The sequence below is a fragment of the Dermatophagoides pteronyssinus genome, unplaced genomic scaffold (genome assembly GCF_027571235.1).
Source record: "Dermatophagoides pteronyssinus isolate colony J.1.1.1.1 unplaced genomic scaffold, Derpt_VIB-CSIC_2022.12 sq0002, whole genome shotgun sequence".
NCBI lineage: Eukaryota > Metazoa > Arthropoda > Arachnida > Sarcoptiformes > Pyroglyphidae > Dermatophagoides > Dermatophagoides pteronyssinus.
In genome coordinates this window covers 347230-364188 of record NW_027461526.1, presented here as the reverse complement: position 1 = coordinate 364188, position 16959 = coordinate 347230, and the positions used below count along the sequence as shown (strand labels likewise).

General features: G+C 30.8%; 6 protein-coding genes and 1 pseudogene across 7 annotated transcripts; 4 read left to right on the top strand and 3 right to left on the bottom strand.

The window, feature by feature from the left end:
* Window positions 1–843: 843 nt before the first annotated feature.
* Window positions 844–2506, top strand: LOC113797342 (uncharacterized). The gene is made up of 6 exons (XM_027347699.2): window positions 844–1372; window positions 1448–1645; window positions 1714–1896; window positions 1966–2046; window positions 2110–2165; window positions 2234–2506. The coding sequence occupies exons 2-6, from the start codon at window positions 1564–1566 to the stop codon at window positions 2327–2329; spliced, it is 498 nt and encodes a 165-aa protein (XP_027203500.1). The 5' UTR covers window positions 844–1372; window positions 1448–1563; the 3' UTR covers window positions 2330–2506.
* A 117-nt stretch (window positions 2507–2623) lies between these two features.
* Ube4A (Ubiquitination factor E4A) lies at window positions 2624–6765 on the top strand. The gene is made up of 3 exons (XM_027347641.2): window positions 2624–5328; window positions 5385–6440; window positions 6500–6765. The coding sequence occupies exons 1-3, from the start codon at window positions 2873–2875 to the stop codon at window positions 6621–6623; spliced, it is 3636 nt and encodes a 1211-aa protein (XP_027203442.2). The 5' UTR covers window positions 2624–2872; the 3' UTR covers window positions 6624–6765.
* A 128-nt stretch (window positions 6766–6893) lies between these two features.
* Window positions 6894–11512, top strand: LOC113797293 (uncharacterized). The gene is made up of 3 exons (XM_027347647.2): window positions 6894–7094; window positions 7149–8397; window positions 8458–11512. The coding sequence occupies exons 1-3, from the start codon at window positions 6902–6904 to the stop codon at window positions 8930–8932; spliced, it is 1917 nt and encodes a 638-aa protein (XP_027203448.1). The 5' UTR covers window positions 6894–6901; the 3' UTR covers window positions 8933–11512.
* LOC113797290 (phosphoenolpyruvate carboxykinase, cytosolic [GTP]-like) lies at window positions 9281–13394 on the bottom strand. The gene is made up of 5 exons (XM_027347645.2): window positions 13378–13394; window positions 12925–13263; window positions 11200–11511; window positions 9701–11138; window positions 9281–9634 (listed from the first exon to the last, which is right to left on the bottom strand). The coding sequence occupies exons 2-5, from the start codon at window positions 12978–12980 to the stop codon at window positions 9425–9427; spliced, it is 2016 nt and encodes a 671-aa protein (XP_027203446.1). The 5' UTR covers window positions 12981–13263; window positions 13378–13394; the 3' UTR covers window positions 9281–9424.
* A 1056-nt stretch (window positions 13395–14450) lies between these two features.
* LOC142646304 (cyclin-dependent kinase 9-like) lies at window positions 14451–15298 on the bottom strand. Its single transcript, XM_075824885.1, has 2 exons — window positions 15132–15298; window positions 14451–15072 (listed from the first exon to the last, which is right to left on the bottom strand). The coding sequence occupies exons 1-2, from the start codon at window positions 15296–15298 to the stop codon at window positions 14451–14453; spliced, it is 789 nt and encodes a 262-aa protein (XP_075681000.1).
* A 41-nt stretch (window positions 15299–15339) lies between these two features.
* LOC113797294 (cyclin-dependent kinase 9 pseudogene) lies at window positions 15340–16113 on the bottom strand (annotated as a pseudogene).
* A 54-nt stretch (window positions 16114–16167) lies between these two features.
* On the top strand, window positions 16168–16945 carry baf (barrier to autointegration factor). Of its 2 annotated transcripts, none has more exons than XM_027347649.2 (3): window positions 16168–16303; window positions 16412–16559; window positions 16616–16945. In XM_027347649.2, exons 2-3 carry the CDS (start codon window positions 16437–16439, stop codon window positions 16760–16762), a joined length of 270 nt encoding a protein of 89 aa, XP_027203450.1. In that variant the 5' UTR covers window positions 16168–16303; window positions 16412–16436; the 3' UTR covers window positions 16763–16945. The 2 variants fall into 2 exon arrangements, with proteins under 2 accessions (XP_027203450.1, XP_027203452.1); XM_027347651.2 differs by having other exon boundaries at window positions 16173–16303; window positions 16403–16559.
* Window positions 16946–16959: the final 14 nt, after the last annotated feature.

Sequence of the window (16959 nt, the reverse complement as noted above, 5' to 3'; positions counted from 1 at the left end):
ACCAATGAATCAAGGATAATGATCATTATGTAAATGTTTATTTTCATTTTTCAATCAAAATGAAAAATTTACAATTTAAAATTTATGTTTTATTTAACACAAACCACAAAATTCTATTAGATTTATTGTGGTTTACAAGAATTTTCAATAATGTTTTTTTTTTTTTTTTTTGGTTTCGCTGTTTATTATTGTCGATCGTTGGAATCATAAATTTCAATTTTTCCCTCTCTCTCTCGCTTTTGCAATCACGAAAATTATTTATTTAGGTGAACGACGTGATGTAATTTATATTATTAGAAAAAAAAAGATTTTTTGCTTTGCTTAGCTTCTTGAAGAAATTGAAATGGAAATAATTCTTCTGGACCACCACCACTACTACCATCATCATCGAACATTCATTCATTTTTTTGCCAAATGGATAAGGAAATCGATTCCGTACAAATCAATCTATTGTCTCTTTGTTCGTTCTGATTGATTGACAGAATATTCATTAAGCTAAAATAATTATTCAAATCAAAATCTTGAAAAAATTGAATGAACAAAACAGAACAATAGTGTTTGATTATTTCCCAAAATCCCCCCTCCAACAAAAGAAATTATTAATTAAAGAAAAATTTCTGCCAGGAATTTCAAAATAAAACGTTTGATTTTTTTCTCTGTTGTTGAATGAAATGAATTCAAGAATTTCTATTTAGATACATTATATATGTTTTTTTTTCGGGGTAAATGATTATATGATTTGATCAGAATTGAGTAGCTTGTGTGTTTGTTGATCATGCTCTTTGATGATGATGATGATGATGGGAAACGACAAAAGAATATTCTTTGCTCCAATTGATTCTATTCAACAGAAAACATGAATTACTCATATACAATGAACAACATATATACAAAGAATTTAATTCAAACGAGAAAAAAAACAACAAGAAAAACAATTCAAATGCATAACTCGAGAATCAAAGAGTCACCCAATATTGATTGTGTGTGTGTGTATGTGTGTTTGTGAATCTGAATCCAAAATGAAGAATACAAATTCGGCAAAAAAAAGGTAGAAGAATGTGTGTTTATAGTTTGTTTTCATTTTCGGGTGAACTATAGAGAATTGTTGTTGTTGAGGAGAGATTTATTATTATTATTATGGAAACAACAACAAAATCATAATCATCATCCGAAAGATTTTTATGATTTTTTATGATTTTGGTTATTCTGTTTGTTTGCTGATTGCTTGGTTGGTCATTGCACTAAGTGATCTAATCTATAAACCAAAAAAAAATATTGGCGGTTCATTCGTTTATCAATTGAATTATATGATGATCCAAATATACAAAATGATTTCTTCACTGCACAAATTCCAATCATTATTGCTTCATTGGTAACATTTTTTATTATTATTATTGCTAATTACTGAATTGATAATAATTTTCGTTTCTTCTTCTGTCTATCACAGTGAGCAAATTACGATAAAATATTGAAAATATTACTAGATTTTATCTGAATGATTATTGCATTGAAATTATATAATCTAATGTATTATCAATGAGAAAATAAACAAACAAATAAAAAATGTTTGCCAAACAACCAATACCATCAACAACAATATTTCAAACAACAACATTATTATTGTTGTTAGTGCAATTGAATTTTGGTAAGTTCATTCATTCATTCATTGTTTTCGTAGATCAATAATGTCATTGAATCGGTTGACTCAATCAGACTATATAGAATCTATTGATTGTTTTCGATGTACATCATTTGGTGGTGTTAATCAATGGTGTGAAGATCCATTTCATAATAATTATTCATCAACTATTTTACAATCACCTTGTTGGACTGGTAGAAAAGGACGTGATGGACTTTATCCGGCTACAGCTTGTATTAAACTAAGTGGTCGTTTTGGTATGAAATTGATATAATTTAATAATAATAATAAATTATTTTATCAATGAATTAAATCAATCGCAATAGAGGATAATGGAGAAACAATGATTGTTCGAGATTGTGCATTAGATTCAGGTTCATTGACAACAGATACTGAACTTGTTCGAAGTAAGTATTTATTTAATTATTATTTTTGAGTTGATAAATAACATTGAATAAAATTTAATTTAGTGTCACATTGTGGTGGATTCTATTTCGACAATCGTTACGTCAAAGGATGTGTTCAAGTTAGTCAACATTTTTTGAAAAATCCTAATTTTGAATTTTGATTTTTTTTTGAATTTTGTGTTTTCAGTCATGTTCCGAGAATGCCTGCAATTATGCCAGCAGTTTATCCAGACAAATCATCATGTATACCATGTTTTTATCAATCATTATTTTCAAAATATAATGTTAAATTTTTTCAAACCAAACCAAAAAAAAATTGAATTAATCAAAAAATTTTTTTTCATATAGAAATATTACATGGAATTCGAATTTCTTTTTTGAGTTTAATTTTAAATTTGTTTGTTGAATATTTAAAAAAAAAATTTGATTTAAAATTAAAATTGTAATTTTTTTTTTCGAATGTTTTGAGCGAACGTCATTTATGAACGAAAAACAAGGATAGTGGCTTGACTCAGCAAATGATTGCAAAGTTTTTTTTCTTTCTTGGCCGATATTGGATTCAATGTTTTTGTTTTGTGTGTGTGTATCCAAATTATTATACGTTTCAATTTATGTGATTCTTGTGGTTAAGCAATAATTATTTGCCTAATTTTTTCTTTGATGAGAATCAAGTTTTTTTTAACATTTATAACTCGATTTTTTTTTAACTAATTCAATTCATGTGTGTGTGTGTTATTCGTGTGATTGTTGAAATAGATTATTGAGAAAATTTATTTATATAAAAAAAAGAATTCAACGTAAATTTAAAATTTCGAAACAAACGACAATGTCTGACCTCGAAATTAATATATTGGAAAATAAAACCTTATATAATCATCAGTATTTGACGGCAATATTTCAGATTTATCCACAACAACAAAATAATGGTATCAATCTTAACGATGGTGAACGACAAAAATCCGATAACGAAAATGATGTACCGATAATATGTTCAGTTTTTCATGATGCAAGTGATGATTATTTATCATTTGAAAATTATTCTCTTTATGTATTCGAAAGTTTGATTGAAAAAAATTTCAATGAAAACAAATATTATATTGACAAACGATTCTTTTCGGATCAACGATCAAGTCTGTTTCGTTCGAATCGATTTGCATTTCGAATATTCGATGATTATACCAATAGTATGGCCTATTTGTTTGATTGTTATTGTCGTTATGAGATTGTCAAAGATTTTGCCAATCTTATACCATTGTCCGAACAAAAAACTTTGAAACGTTATATTATTGATCAGGCTGCTTTGTTATTAGTCATGCCCGATTTGAATAAAGTAGCTTCGACAAATGGTAGTAACGATGATCAAACCATGAAACCGTTCAACGATTTATTAGAAATCACTCAACTTACCACTCCATGGCTTTCCGATCATATGAATTATTTTAAAAAGTTTTTTGTCGATATTACCGATACTATACATGCTGCAAAAATGGGCATACAAAATTCTGAATATAATTCTTCATTGTCAGATTTATCGCCTGGTGAATTGAACCTAAATTTAATAATCAAGCCTTTATATGAAAGATTTTGTGAAAATTTCAAAAAGTCTCATCTTTTAACTCCGATATTTATTGATGATATTACTTCGTTGAACATATTGGTCGCATCTCCAACATTAGCCGAAATATTCATCGATTTGAATAGTCCGTCATCATTACTTGAATCCGGTGTGACCTCTTCCAGTAATGCATCATCTTCGCAAAACAACCGAGGACCATCATTCAATAATAATGAAGATGCTTTTCGCAATCCTATGCGTGATGTATTTCTCAATTCAATTATGAACGTTCAATCAAACAATTCGGTCGATACAAGTCAGGAGAAAATCTTTCAAGAATGTTTGTTGGGCATTTTGTTATCCAATTCTCCATTACCATCATTATTTTCATCGAAAAAAAACAATACTAACTTGTTAAATTTGATACTAAACAATCCAGATTTTGAATATCAATTTTTCAATTCTCCAACCACACATACACCATCTGAAATGGAACGAATTGAATTACAGATCGATGATTATCTACAAAAATTACGCACTAAACTAACCGATCTATTCTATTCTTTACTAAGATCGCCACCACAAGTTCGAACGAAAACATTGAAATGGATTGAATGTTGTTTGGCTACATTCAATACTCGTTCCAAATTATGGATGAATGAATTGTTCACGCTAGTCAGTGGTAATACATCGCAAATATCTGATGGGTTTCTTCTTAATTTTTCGGCAGTATTGTTGAATCTATGTAAACCGTTTTGTACATGGAGTGAAAACAATTGCAAATTAATCGAAATCTATCCCGCATATTCAATCAATGAAAAAATGTTAAAAGTTGATCCTCTTTATATTCGTTATTGTCGACAAGAAGGAACAACAACAGTGACCAACAGGCCGAATGATTATGGACCATATCTAAATATTTTGAAACAAGAATCTTCTTTAATCAGCGGTGATAATTTCGCATCTAGAGTGGCTAGAGACAATTCGAATAATCGTACAACAGATCAATCATCTTCAACAACTAATATTTCACAATCTAATGTGGATGAAAAACCAAACATTAGTGGTGATGATTATCAGCCAAATTTTATAAGTCGGTTATTTTTCATGACTCATAAATCATTGCATATCGGTTTTCGTGTTATCCATGAACGATTCACTGCGATCAACCAGGAAAATGGGCAGTTGCAACGTCGTCTGGATCAGCTTGGAATGGGAATGGGATTTAATTCTATGACTCGAAACAACCTAAATCCACAACAACAAGAAACATTGACTAAATTCGATCGTAACATGACTGTGACATTATCGATGAAATCTGCATTGACCGAAACGAATTACTTGAATTTATTGCTCGAATTTTATCTGGCTACTGCTTCGTGGATCAATAATCTAGCTGTTTGTCCGTTGGATAAAGAAGGTCCCGATTCATTCATTCGACTAGATGCGCAAATCAATGGAAAAAATTATTTCCAATCTAAACCTTCGCCGTGCCTTCAATGGGTTCCGGAATTCATAATTGAAAATATCATTGATTTTATGTTATTTTTGCGTTATTTTGAAATCAAACCAAAAGTATTTAGTTTAAAATCCGGTCTTGAACCATTTATGGTGATGAGTATTTTGTTTATGGGATCACCTCAACGAATGCGTAATCCTCATTTGCGTGCCAAAATGGCCGAAATGCTCGAAGCTTTATTGCCCACTGTACAAGCAAATTTTGCACCGTGAGTATTTGATCCGTTTATTATGTTTTATTCGTAATTAATTTTTATATTCATAGTTTTCATCTGGAACAATTATTCCTTAAACCATATTTCATTGAAGAATTATTTCCGGCATTGCTCAGTGGATTTGTGAGTATTGAAATATCCGATGAGGCTAATAATGCCGATGTGGTTGCATTCGAACAAAAATTCAATTATCGTCGACCAATGTATGTTGTATTCAAGTATTTATGTACGATTGAACAACATCAAATGAAATTGATTGATCTGGCCGCGTTTGCCGAAGCCAATGTTGATTGTGTACAATTGCCAATATTTCTGCGTTTCATTAATCTGTTGATTAACGATGCAATCTTCTTGCTTGATGAAGGATTATCTCTTATGTCTAAACTTCGTGAAATTCAACAGGAACGTGAATCAGATGCTTGGTCACGTTTACCGCAAGTTACACGGCAACATAATGAAGCTAATTTTGTACATTTAGGCCGTCTGGCCAAATTTCATAACTTTATCGGTCGTGATACAATAGCAACATTGGCCACCATAACTTCTCATGTGAAATCTTTTTTCTCACATCGAATTCTTGTTGATCGAATGGCTGCAATGTTGAACTATTTTCTACATAATCTGGTGGGTCCGAATAAACGTAATTTTAAAGTAAAACAAATGAACGATTATGAATTCAATCCTGGTGAATTGGTCAAAAATATCAGCAGAATTTATGTCAATCTGGCCTGTAATAATCCGATATCAATAGATATGAATAATACGATAGGTGGTGGTATTAGAAGCAATAAAGTCAATCCTAGATATGAAGAATTCTGTTTAGCCATTGGTCGTGATGATCGGTCCTATTCGCCTGATCTTCTTATTCAAGCAGAAGAAATTCTCACCAATAAATTGGGCCAACCGATGCTCGGTCAAGATATGCTTGTTGTGGATAAATCTGTTAAAGAATTGATTTTTCGTCATAGACATAGTGAAATTCCTATGGATGATATACCCGAAGAATTTTTGGATCCATTGATGAGTACGTTGATGAGCGATCCGGTTATTTTGCCCAATTCCCACAAGATTTTGGATCGAGCTACAATAACTCGTCACTTACTGAGGTTAGTACGATTTCTTATTAATTTTTATTAAAATTTAAAATATTTTTCCCTAATTTTAGTGATCATACCGATCCATATACCCGTACTCCTCTTACAATGGACATGTTAATTCCCGATGTTGAACTTAAGAAAAGGATCGAAACGTTTATAGCAAACAAATCAAAAGAGATGAATAAAGAATAGCAGCATCATTTTTTTCCAATTTAGTTCTTTGATCAAGTCGGATTCAATCATTAATTTACTGATTATAATAACTGTAAATAACAATTGAAGTAAGCCGTTTTGCTTTGTGTTTAAAAAATTAAAATTATATTTGCAAATGACACGTACTTTATGAATGTAACCATTAAGGAAAAAATGCGCTTTTTTCATGTTGATTTTTGTGAATTTTGTTCGTTCAATTGTTTTATTTTTAAATTTGATTGATCAAGTTGAACATCAAGTTTACCATTAATTACGAAATGGTTTTCACACCAGATAAATTTTACGCTGGTACTGATTATAGTGATGTTTTGGATAGTAACAACAAGAATGTCAAACAAACGACACCGGTCAGAAAGGTGGAAAAATTCGAATGGAATTCCGACCGTTTTGTAAAAAGTTTGGCCAAAAAGAATATTCGTATTACGAATTCGGAATATCATGGATACAAACGTATATTATAATGTTAATGGAATTTCTCATATAATTTATTTTGATTATTAATAGGAAAAACTATGAGTGCTCATAAGCAACCATTCAAAAAATTAGACCTAATAAATAACTGTGGCCAGAGTAATATGCGCGACTATATTGTCAGTTTCCGTCGTGCTCATAATAGAGAAAATGTTAGTTTCGATAGACATCCAGAACAGCCAACGGAAACGAATGCCCCAAAAAAAGTTCTGAAAGATTATTTCGAAGATAATCGACGTTCAGAGCCGATTGTTGCGTTCACACCAATCAAGAAAAAAAAGATTGATCAACAATCGGATGAATTTGAAGAAATTGATGATATATTGGGCACACAGGAAAATCACACGGCTAATGAGCAACTGAATATTGAAAACGCCAACAATAATATTGACAATGACAATCTATCATCTGTTGCTTATGACGGCGATAATAATCGTGAAACTGAAAATGATGAAGAATTATGGGCACGATTAGCTGAATATGATCCAGATCTTATTAATGAAAAGAATGCCCCACTTGGTTTGATTAATCTTGGCAATACTTGTTACATGAATGCTATTGTTCAGATTTTATTTTCGTTTGATTTTTTCATGAAAGATGTTATCGAAACCTATACAAAATTAAGTGAATATATACGTACTGAAATTGAGAATCAATTACCAATAACTTATAATTTTATTGAACTTTATCTCAAATATCAAAGTAGAGAAAATCGATCAGTAATCGAAGAATTTTTGACTTTGTTTCAAAATTCTTTCTGTTCCTGGGTTGAAAATTTCAAATCCAATGAACAACAAGATGCTGCCGAATTTTTTACATTGATTCTTGATAACATAAAACAAGAAATTGATCAAAATCATAGCAAATTTTTTTCTCCTGCTTCATCTTATCGTAATCCTATTGATCGATGTTTCGAGTATGAAATTCTTGCTGAAGCTGAATGTCCTCAATGTCGAAAACCATGCGCCAAATCAGTCGATCCTAATTACAAATCCAACACATTTCATTTGCCATTGGATTCAAATGTTCAGGTTTCGATTTTGCGATATTTTAATAATGAAATTAGTCGATCAAAATGTCCGGACTGTGATGAAAATTTCATAATAAAAAAACGTTTCGTTAAACTGCCCAAGATTCTTTTCATTCAAATGTTAAGATATTCGGAAGATGGCTCAAAAGATAATACAGCTGTTCCAGTTGCCCATACAATCTATTTGCCCAAACAATTTATTCGTATACAAAGTTGTTTAATGTCACCGTTATCGACTCCATATAAGACAAGGTAATATTCAAATCAATGTTTATTATTTAATTTTGTTTAATCAATTTCTTTTATTTTCAGTTTAACACAATCATATAATTCAATTTTGAAAGAAAAGAATTCATCAGTAACCCGAAGACTGGAATTTGATGAGCCAATAAATTCTGGATCAACATCGTCTCGACTTACAAGCAACAGTAATGCTAACATTAGATCAATGAATTTGAATTCAGATGAAAATAATGGTGCTATGGTCATTTCGGCAACAAATTTAAATCGACAAACCAACAACGAGACCGATACAAATGATCAAGTTGTATTTGATCAATCCACCGAATGTGAAAGATATCAACTAGTCTCAGTAATCTGTCATCAAGGCCCTTCAATAACATGTGGTCATTATACTTGTTATGTATATAATTTTGACTATCAAAAATGGTATCACTGTGATGATAGCATCATTACCCAAGTTCCTTTCAAACAACTTGAAAAAAATTCCTTGACCACTGGATATTGTTATTTCTATGCCCGTACTGATCACGATTATCATTCATGATTTATTCAATGGCTTTGTTTCATTCTACTGTGACATCCTTATATTTTCATATTCTATAAAGATTGTCAATTTGGTCAATTGATTGGATGAATTTTGAATTCATCTTGGTCACTATTCAAGATGACTGATAAATAATGAAGAGGTTATTGTAATCACTACATTATTTTGGACTTTAAAGTCTAACATTTGATTAATGCAAAATCTTATTCTAGATTCATCTCTAAAGTCGAAATATTTCCAAAATTTATAATGTTCTGCCAATTTTGTAATTTGATAAAAACTAGATTTTTTGATTTATTAAGTTATTTAATTGGTTAATTTAAAATAGCTTTGAATTAAAATCAAATATACAATATAAAATATATTTTTATTCATTTTAAAAGTTTTTTTTAAGTTAGATACACATTGGAGTTTCGTTGAAATCGATAAGGAAAGAAAAGAATAAATGTTATATTCATTTTTCTGTTCATTTTTTTTGTATTGTCATAATCATTACTGATTGAGTCGTTGTTCCAATTTATTCAATTGTTCGGCTATTTCTTTAGGCAAATCTTCACCAACTTGTTCGTCAAAATATTTACGAATACTGGTGACTTCTTGTTTCCAGAAATCTTTAGGTACATCGAACAATTTATCATAGTCAATATCTAGCCCTTCAGCGCGGAATGAATCTCTTTTTGGAAGATAACCGATTGGTGAATCCTACAGGGAAAATAATTGTTTAAATTAGTCAATCAGTTGTTGGTCAAATAAAATATATGAAAATACCATTTGAATGTTTTCATTTTCTACACGTCGTATGATCCAATCCAATACTCGACAATTTTCGCCAAAACCTGGCCATAAAAATTTTCCAGTTTGTTTATCTTTTCGGAACCAATTAACATGAAATATTTTTGGAAGCTGTAAATCTGGTTTTTCTGCAAAACTTAACCAATGATCAAGATAATGGCCAAAATTATAGCCAAAAAATGGTCGCATTGCAAATGGATCATGCATTATAACTTTTGCTTTATGTTCAGCAGCTGCAGTTGCCTCCGAACGTAATGATGCTCCAACTAGTACACCATGTTTCCAATCAAATGATTCGTAAACAAGTGGAACACCTTCGGGACGACGACCACCAAAAATGATGGCACTGATTGGTACACCTTGTGCATCTTCCCAACATGGATCAATTATTGGACATTGGCCAGCAGGTGCACAGAAACGTGAATTTGGATGTGCTGCTGGTTTTCCGCTATCTTTTGTCCATTCTTCGCCCAGCCATGAGGTAATTTTTACTTTTGGATCAACTTCATCTTCTAACCCTTCCCAATAGATACCACCATCAGATGTTTTGGCAACGTTGGTGAAAACAGTATTGCTTGAGATGGTTTTCATTGCATTGGGATTGGTTTTATTGTTAGTACCCGGTGCAACACCGAAGAATCCATATTCCGGATTGATTGCACGTAAAACACCGTTTTTATCGAAACGCATCCATGCAATATCATCACCAACACATTCAACTTTATATCCAGGTAATGTTGGTGTTAACATAGCCAGATTTGTTTTACCGCAAGCGGATGGAAAAGCTGCCACTACATATCGTTTAATACCTTGTGGATTAGTAATGCCCAAGATTAGCATATGTTCTGCAAACCATCCTTCACGTTTGGCTAGAATCGATCCTAATCGTAGAGCGAAACATTTTTTTCCTAACAATGAATTTCCACCGTAACCAGAACCAAATGAAACGATTTCATTTCGAGCAGGAATATGTGAAATCAATGTTTTTTCAGGATTGCAAGGCCAATTCTGTTTCAATGGCCGTTGTAATGGCAATGGACATCCAACCGAATGAAGACAACGAATAAAATCATCACTCTCACCCAATGTTTTTAGCACAGCTTCACCCATTCTTGTCATGATTCTCATCGATGCAACAACATATGCTGAATCGGTTAATTGAATTCCAATCTTTGACAATGGTGAACCGATTGGTCCCATACTAAACGGTATAACATACATGGTACGACCTTTCATACAGCCTGGAAATCGTTCATCTAAAGCTTTCTGTAAATCTTCTGGTGAAAGCCATTTGCCTAATGTTCCATCGACACCTTCTTTCGGTATTGGTACCGTATCACGTTTGTTTGGTGTAGAAATTATCGTCTTGGATTCAACACGTGCCACATCGGCTGGATCGGTTCTGGCTAACCAGCTATAAGTGGAAAATTTCAAGTTGTTAAATAAAAAATATATTCATTGAATGACTAACGTACCAATTCTCATATTTCGGAAGCTTTTCAAGCATTCCCTGGCTGACCATCAGATCGATCAATTGTTGATTTTCTGCCTCGGATCCATCACAAATTTGAATCTGATCCGGTTTACAGATACGTGCTTTTTCTTCGATAAATTTCTTTACCGATTCACTAAGTGTGGCTGCACTAAGATTTGTAAGGCCACGATTCGAAACGGTATTAAATGTTTTGGTCGTTTGACAACCAAGGCTTGTTGTACCTTCAAAATGACCTTTTTGATATGCAACGGAAATCATCGTTCGATGTTTAACTAGATCGGTCAAACGTATACTATTGATGGGACAAAAAAAAACAATGAAAAAAATTATGATTACAATTAGTTTATCAATAATAGTCGATAAAATTTACCAAAAATAATTCAAAATATAAAAATCTAGATTGAGAATAATGTTTCAAATAAATGTAAATGATGATCTGCAGTAGTATCGACTTTTCCTTTTAGCATCGAAAATGGAAACGATTCATTAATGTCGAAAAAAATATTTACGGTCGAATATTGAATCGAATAATGTCGTTGTTCTTTAGCCATGGAACGATTTAGATGGCATAAAATTTTAAATTGAAATACGAATACTCATCTCTTTTTATATATATAGGCCGACATATACATTTTGCTTTGTTTACTATTAAACACAAGCAAGACGACGACATTTGAAAAAAATAATAATTCAAATGGCAACACACGATTTGTGAAAAAAAAAATTTCTTCGACGTCATAATTATCATCAAAATATACAAACAATTTGCCATAAATGAGATAAAACAACAAAAAAAATCATTTGGAAAAAAGAGCCAAAACCGATATATATCAAGTTTCATTCACTACTACAACTGTTTTGATATATCAATGGAATGTACTAAAACTTTGCCGAATACAAATGAAACGGATTGCCATCAAAATCAAAATATCAAACGATTATTGATAGATAGATTACAATAAATCAATCAATATATCAATTATCATTAAACGATTCAATTAATTTTAATTTTTCCATAAATACGCCATTGGAAAACAAACAAGGTCACAGGTCATTTTGACCGCTTTGATGGAAAAAAAAACAATGGCGTCATAAAAAAAAATATTGTTTGTCGAATGATGTTGTTTTTTTTTTTGCCATTTTGGTACTGTGATGACAGAGCGCATTTTCAAAGCTGTTGTCGGAATTTTTTTTGTCCAAGTTAAAAACATTGTATTAATAATGAATTTGACAATTTTTTTTTGTTAGCAGTAATTTTTTCTTGTCATCATGAATTTTTTTTTACTCCCTTGTAATTTAGAAAACTTGTGGAAAATTCTGATAAATGTTTAGTTTGTTTCTATCATTGATGATCATCACGATGATCACGATGACAACATTTGATCATTGATTATTGTGATTAAAAACAAAAAAGTTTTCCGATCATAATCAGCTTCGATTATCAGGAAAATATCGTATGAATCTGATGATCATAATTCATCGAACATATCCATAATGAATGATCATTCGATTCAGAAGATTCAGTGATGCAGATGAAAAACTACCTTTATTATCATTAGAAAAGATCGTATCCATTGATGCAATTGGAATAAAAATGATTGATAAGATCAAAAGGAAATATTAAAGATCTTTAAGAAGAAAAAAATGAAATAATGTTCGTGTGTGTGTGTGTGTGTGCAAATAATTATTGACAAAATGGACTTACTTTCTAGTTAAAATAAAACGATGTGCCGTTATGGCTAAAGATGTTTTCATCATCATTTTCTTGTAAAAACTGGTTATATGATGCTTTAATTAGGTTTAAAAATTTGTCGATGAAATTTTGTTCAACTTTTTGTCAAGAGTTGTCAGTCAATTTCGTTTTTTTTTTCAATCAATTAAATCAATCGTATGATGGATGGACATGGGATGTCTGTGCAACAATTTGTATTGTTTTGGATGGGTGTATATTGAGTTGCGATGTTCTTTTTAATGGTTAAAATGAATAACGAAAAAAATTTCGTTAGAAAACATTCGTATGATGTGGTGGATACTTTGCCAAACACTATAATCGAATCATTTTTATTGATAAGAAACAAGTAATTGATAATTAAGAGACATTTTCCATATGAGATGATATATTATTTTATTTTATTTTATTAAATACATACATACATACATTCCTTGGTGATAAGATCAAGTATATTTGATGGTGGTTGAATAGGAAAAAAAATTACCTTATCGATAGTACATCATTTTATTATCAGTTGATTGATTATTATCTATGATGATGGTATGATCCATCAAACTATAAACTGTAAATAATAAAAATTCTTAATCATAATCATCAAAGGTTATATGCTTTTGATTATTTAATCATACAACACACACACACACAATATGCTTTCACAATGTCAAACACCAAATGGAACAATCATCAAATTTATCAATTTATCGAAAGAAAACAATATAATGAACAAAAAAAACATTGAATGATTCAAATGCAAACACTCGACATACATTGTCCCATTCGATCGATATTGATATAAAAATCAATCGATTTTTTTTCTGACCTAAAATTGATTTGTTTTGATCAATACTGATTGATTGAATTTTTTTTGTTGTTGTTGTTGTCAATCATTACAATACTAATCGTTTAATCGCCTGGGAAAATAAACGGAAATTTGCATTCATAGCATGTCGTATGACAAATTAATATTAATTACCACATAGATTTAAAAATAATAATAATAAATCCCCATAAGCGGACAACAGACAAAAAAAATCATTTAAAATTTACTCAAAAAAAAAAATTTTTTATTATAAGCAATATGACAATTTGGCAATGATAATTTGAGGTTGAAAATATTTCATGTGATCATCATCATCATCATCATTATCAATAAGCTGAACAAAACCAGAGATTCCAGTTTTTCATCGTCATCATAATCATCAATCTAACAACTTTGTACATATTAATTTCAACGACAAGGGGGAAAATTGAAAGGATAATGAATTAATTAATTAATTTCTCTTCTGTATACTATTACATGATTAATCATGTTTTGCAATTTGATTTTTTTTTGTTTTGTTTTTATTTGGTCGATTTTTTCACAATTTGTCAACCGGAAATTTCGTATCAAATTGCATTTAATTTCTTTTTCTTTTTGATATAAACAATAATATGCCGACTGATATGGACATGTTTTTACAAAAAAATAAAGAAAAATTCTTTTTTTTTTTTTATTTTTGTTAAAATACACGATCAATATATTGGCCACCAGAATTCTGGGTTCCCATACGACCAGGTGGACCACGTTGATGACCACCCGGATGATGACCAGGATGATAAACATGTGGACCAGGTGCTGAAGGGCCACCACCTGCTTGTGCTTGTGGAGCTGCACGACGACGTGGTGTGGTAAATTCAAACATTGAACTAGTATATTTTGATAATAGTTTTCCAAGATCTTGTGGCATTGGATCGGACCAGAAAAAATCATGATTAAGTGCACTGTCCGAATCAAGTCGTTTGGATGGATCCAAAATTAATAATTTATCCAACAAATCCAACGCATAATCACATTTGATAAACATTTTCAGCTTTTCTTTCACTCTTCGTCGTTGACTTTTACCCAAATCCATTTTAGTGAAAAGTTCAAGTTTTTCAACACCAGGCCAAACTTCGGGTGTTATTGATCCACATAATTGTGTGATCATTTGCAACTGAGCCAATTCGGTATTTCCTTGCAGAATTGGAATACGAGTCCACATTTCGGCCATTATACAACCTGCACCCCAAAGATCGATTGGTGGGCCATAATTTCGTGCACCTAATAACAGTTCTGGTGGCCTATACCATAAGGTGACAACTCTGAAAAAATTGGGATAAAAAACAATGATTTTCATATAAACAAGAAAATTGAATTCAACCTATTTGTGTATCGATCACTACGAATATCAGAAATGGCTCTTGCTAGGCCGAAATCCGCCAATTTAAGTACACCATTTCTAGTGATTAAAATATTGGCTGCTTTCATATCACGATGTAGAATTTTTTGCTTATGAATGAAGAATAAGCCATTTAATAATTGTTGCATAACTTTTTTTATCTCTCCTGATTATAGATAAATCGTTATTATCAATATTCAATCAATATTAAACAATTACCTAAATTGAATGTGACTGTAATGTTGGACAAAAGTCCGGCAAGATCATGTTCACAAAAATCGAAAACCAGATAAAATGTAGCCTTATAATTTGGATCAGTTGAAGATGTACGGCAAATTTCGATCAAATTCACGACATTTTCATGTTTTAGTAATTGTAGAATTTTTATTTCACGTAAAGCAGTTATTGGAAAACCTTCTTTTTCATTTTCCATAAGAACTTTTTTCAATGCAACTAATTTTCTTGTTTTACTATGTTTAGCTTTAAAAACTTCGCCAAAAGTTCCTGAATTGTTTGCATTAAATAAAAATATTAGAAATTGTTGATTCGAAAGCAATACATTTACCTTGTCCAATTTTACTAATTTTGGTATATTTATTAACATCTTCACAATATGGAAATTCATATTCATTATCTGGTAATGGACCATTAATATTACTTGAGCTTGTTAATGATGATGATGATTGTGATGATGGTGGTTGATGATTAGAAGTAGGATTATGTAAATTACCAGGCATATTAGATGATGTCGTCGAACCCGTTATATTTCTTAAATGATTATGTAAAGAATTTTTTGATGATGAAGAATCGATTGAATTTATTGTGCCACCATGTGATGGCAAATTATTTGACATTTTTTGCAAAAGAAAAATTGATTTATAAATAAAATAAAATCCAAAGAACAAAAAAAAATTTCTAGAAAAAATAATCAAAACAATTTTGATGCTCACTTTGAGCTTCTTTAAAAAATGAATTTTTTTTTTTAATTCGATCCTAGTGTTTATGAACAGTATCACATTGTTTCTTGGCATTGCTCGTTTGACGCAACTTTTCGCTTTTTGATTAATTTGTTATCATTATAATCTTAATTAATTAAATTTAATTATATTTTACGTTGATAATTTTCTCAATTTTTCCCAACTTGCAGAAAACAAGTGAGTTTCTGATCCAAACTGTTGATTTAGATGTCATTGTCAAGTGAAAACGAAATAGCTTCATTCTAATCATTTGCCGGTAAATTAATACTGATTTAGATTTTTTAGTTTTTTACTTTAACTTAGGAACAAAATGACAACATCACAAAAACATCAAAGTTTTATATCCGAGCCGATGGGTGAAAAGCCTGTGAGCGATTTGGCCGGTATCGGTGAAGTACTTGGCAAACGACTTTCCAGTAAAGGATATGACAAGGTAATATGATTCTATTCTTTGATAATCCATTTTCTAAAATTCCATTTTACATTCAGGCTTATGTCGTTCTGGGCCAATATTTAGTATTGAAAAAGAATCAAGAATTATTTATCGAGTGGCTAAAAGATGAAGCTAACGCTAATACAAAACAAGCCAGAGATTGTTATGAATGTCTCACCGAATGGTGTGAACAATTTTTGTAAGCTAAACACAATCTTCGATGTGAATCATCTTTCTTTAATGCAACAACAACAACAATAAAAAGAAAAAATCAAACAAGAACGTTTGCTTATATCGATTTTCTATTTATCATTCGATTATCTCATTAAAATTCATGAAAAAAATTGATTTATAATTCAATAAATTGATGGCATCATTTTTTTTTCTTTTCGCTTGCATT

Coding starts and splice junctions, on each gene's coding strand:
- LOC113797342 (XM_027347699.2), top strand. CDS start 1,564: ATGTTTGCCAAACAACCAATACCATCAACAACAATATTTCAAACAACA. Junction 1,897..1,965: donor TAAACTAAGTGGTCGTTTTG/GTATGAAATTGA, acceptor CAATCGCAATAG/AGGATAATGGAGAAACAATG. Junction 2,047..2,109: donor AGATACTGAACTTGTTCGAA/GTAAGTATTTAT, acceptor AATTTAATTTAG/TGTCACATTGTGGTGGATTC.
- Ube4A (XM_027347641.2), top strand. CDS start 2,873: ATGTCTGACCTCGAAATTAATATATTGGAAAATAAAACCTTATATAAT. Junction 5,329..5,384: donor GTACAAGCAAATTTTGCACC/GTGAGTATTTGA, acceptor TTATATTCATAG/TTTTCATCTGGAACAATTAT. Junction 6,441..6,499: donor ATAACTCGTCACTTACTGAG/GTTAGTACGATT, acceptor CCCTAATTTTAG/TGATCATACCGATCCATATA.
- LOC113797293 (XM_027347647.2), top strand. CDS start 6,902: ATGGTTTTCACACCAGATAAATTTTACGCTGGTACTGATTATAGTGAT. Junction 7,095..7,148: donor GGAATATCATGGATACAAAC/GTATATTATAAT, acceptor GATTATTAATAG/GAAAAACTATGAGTGCTCAT. Junction 8,398..8,457: donor TCGACTCCATATAAGACAAG/GTAATATTCAAA, acceptor TTTTATTTTCAG/TTTAACACAATCATATAATT.
- LOC113797290 (XM_027347645.2), bottom strand. CDS start 12,980: ATGATGATGAAAACATCTTTAGCCATAACGGCACATCGTTTTATTTTA. Junction 11,512..12,924: donor CGTTTTATTTTAACTAGAAA/GTAAGTCCATTT, acceptor TCCCATCAATAG/TATACGTTTGACCGATCTAG. Junction 11,139..11,199: donor CTTCCGAAATATGAGAATTG/GTACGTTAGTCA, acceptor TTCCACTTATAG/CTGGTTAGCCAGAACCGATC.
- LOC142646304 (XM_075824885.1), bottom strand. CDS start 15,298: ATGCAACAATTATTAAATGGCTTATTCTTCATTCATAAGCAAAAAATT. Junction 15,073..15,131: donor AGTGATCGATACACAAATAG/GTTGAATTCAAT, acceptor CAATTTTTTCAG/AGTTGTCACCTTATGGTATA.
- baf (XM_027347649.2), top strand. CDS start 16,437: ATGACAACATCACAAAAACATCAAAGTTTTATATCCGAGCCGATGGGT. Junction 16,560..16,615: donor CCAGTAAAGGATATGACAAG/GTAATATGATTC, acceptor TTTTACATTCAG/GCTTATGTCGTTCTGGGCCA.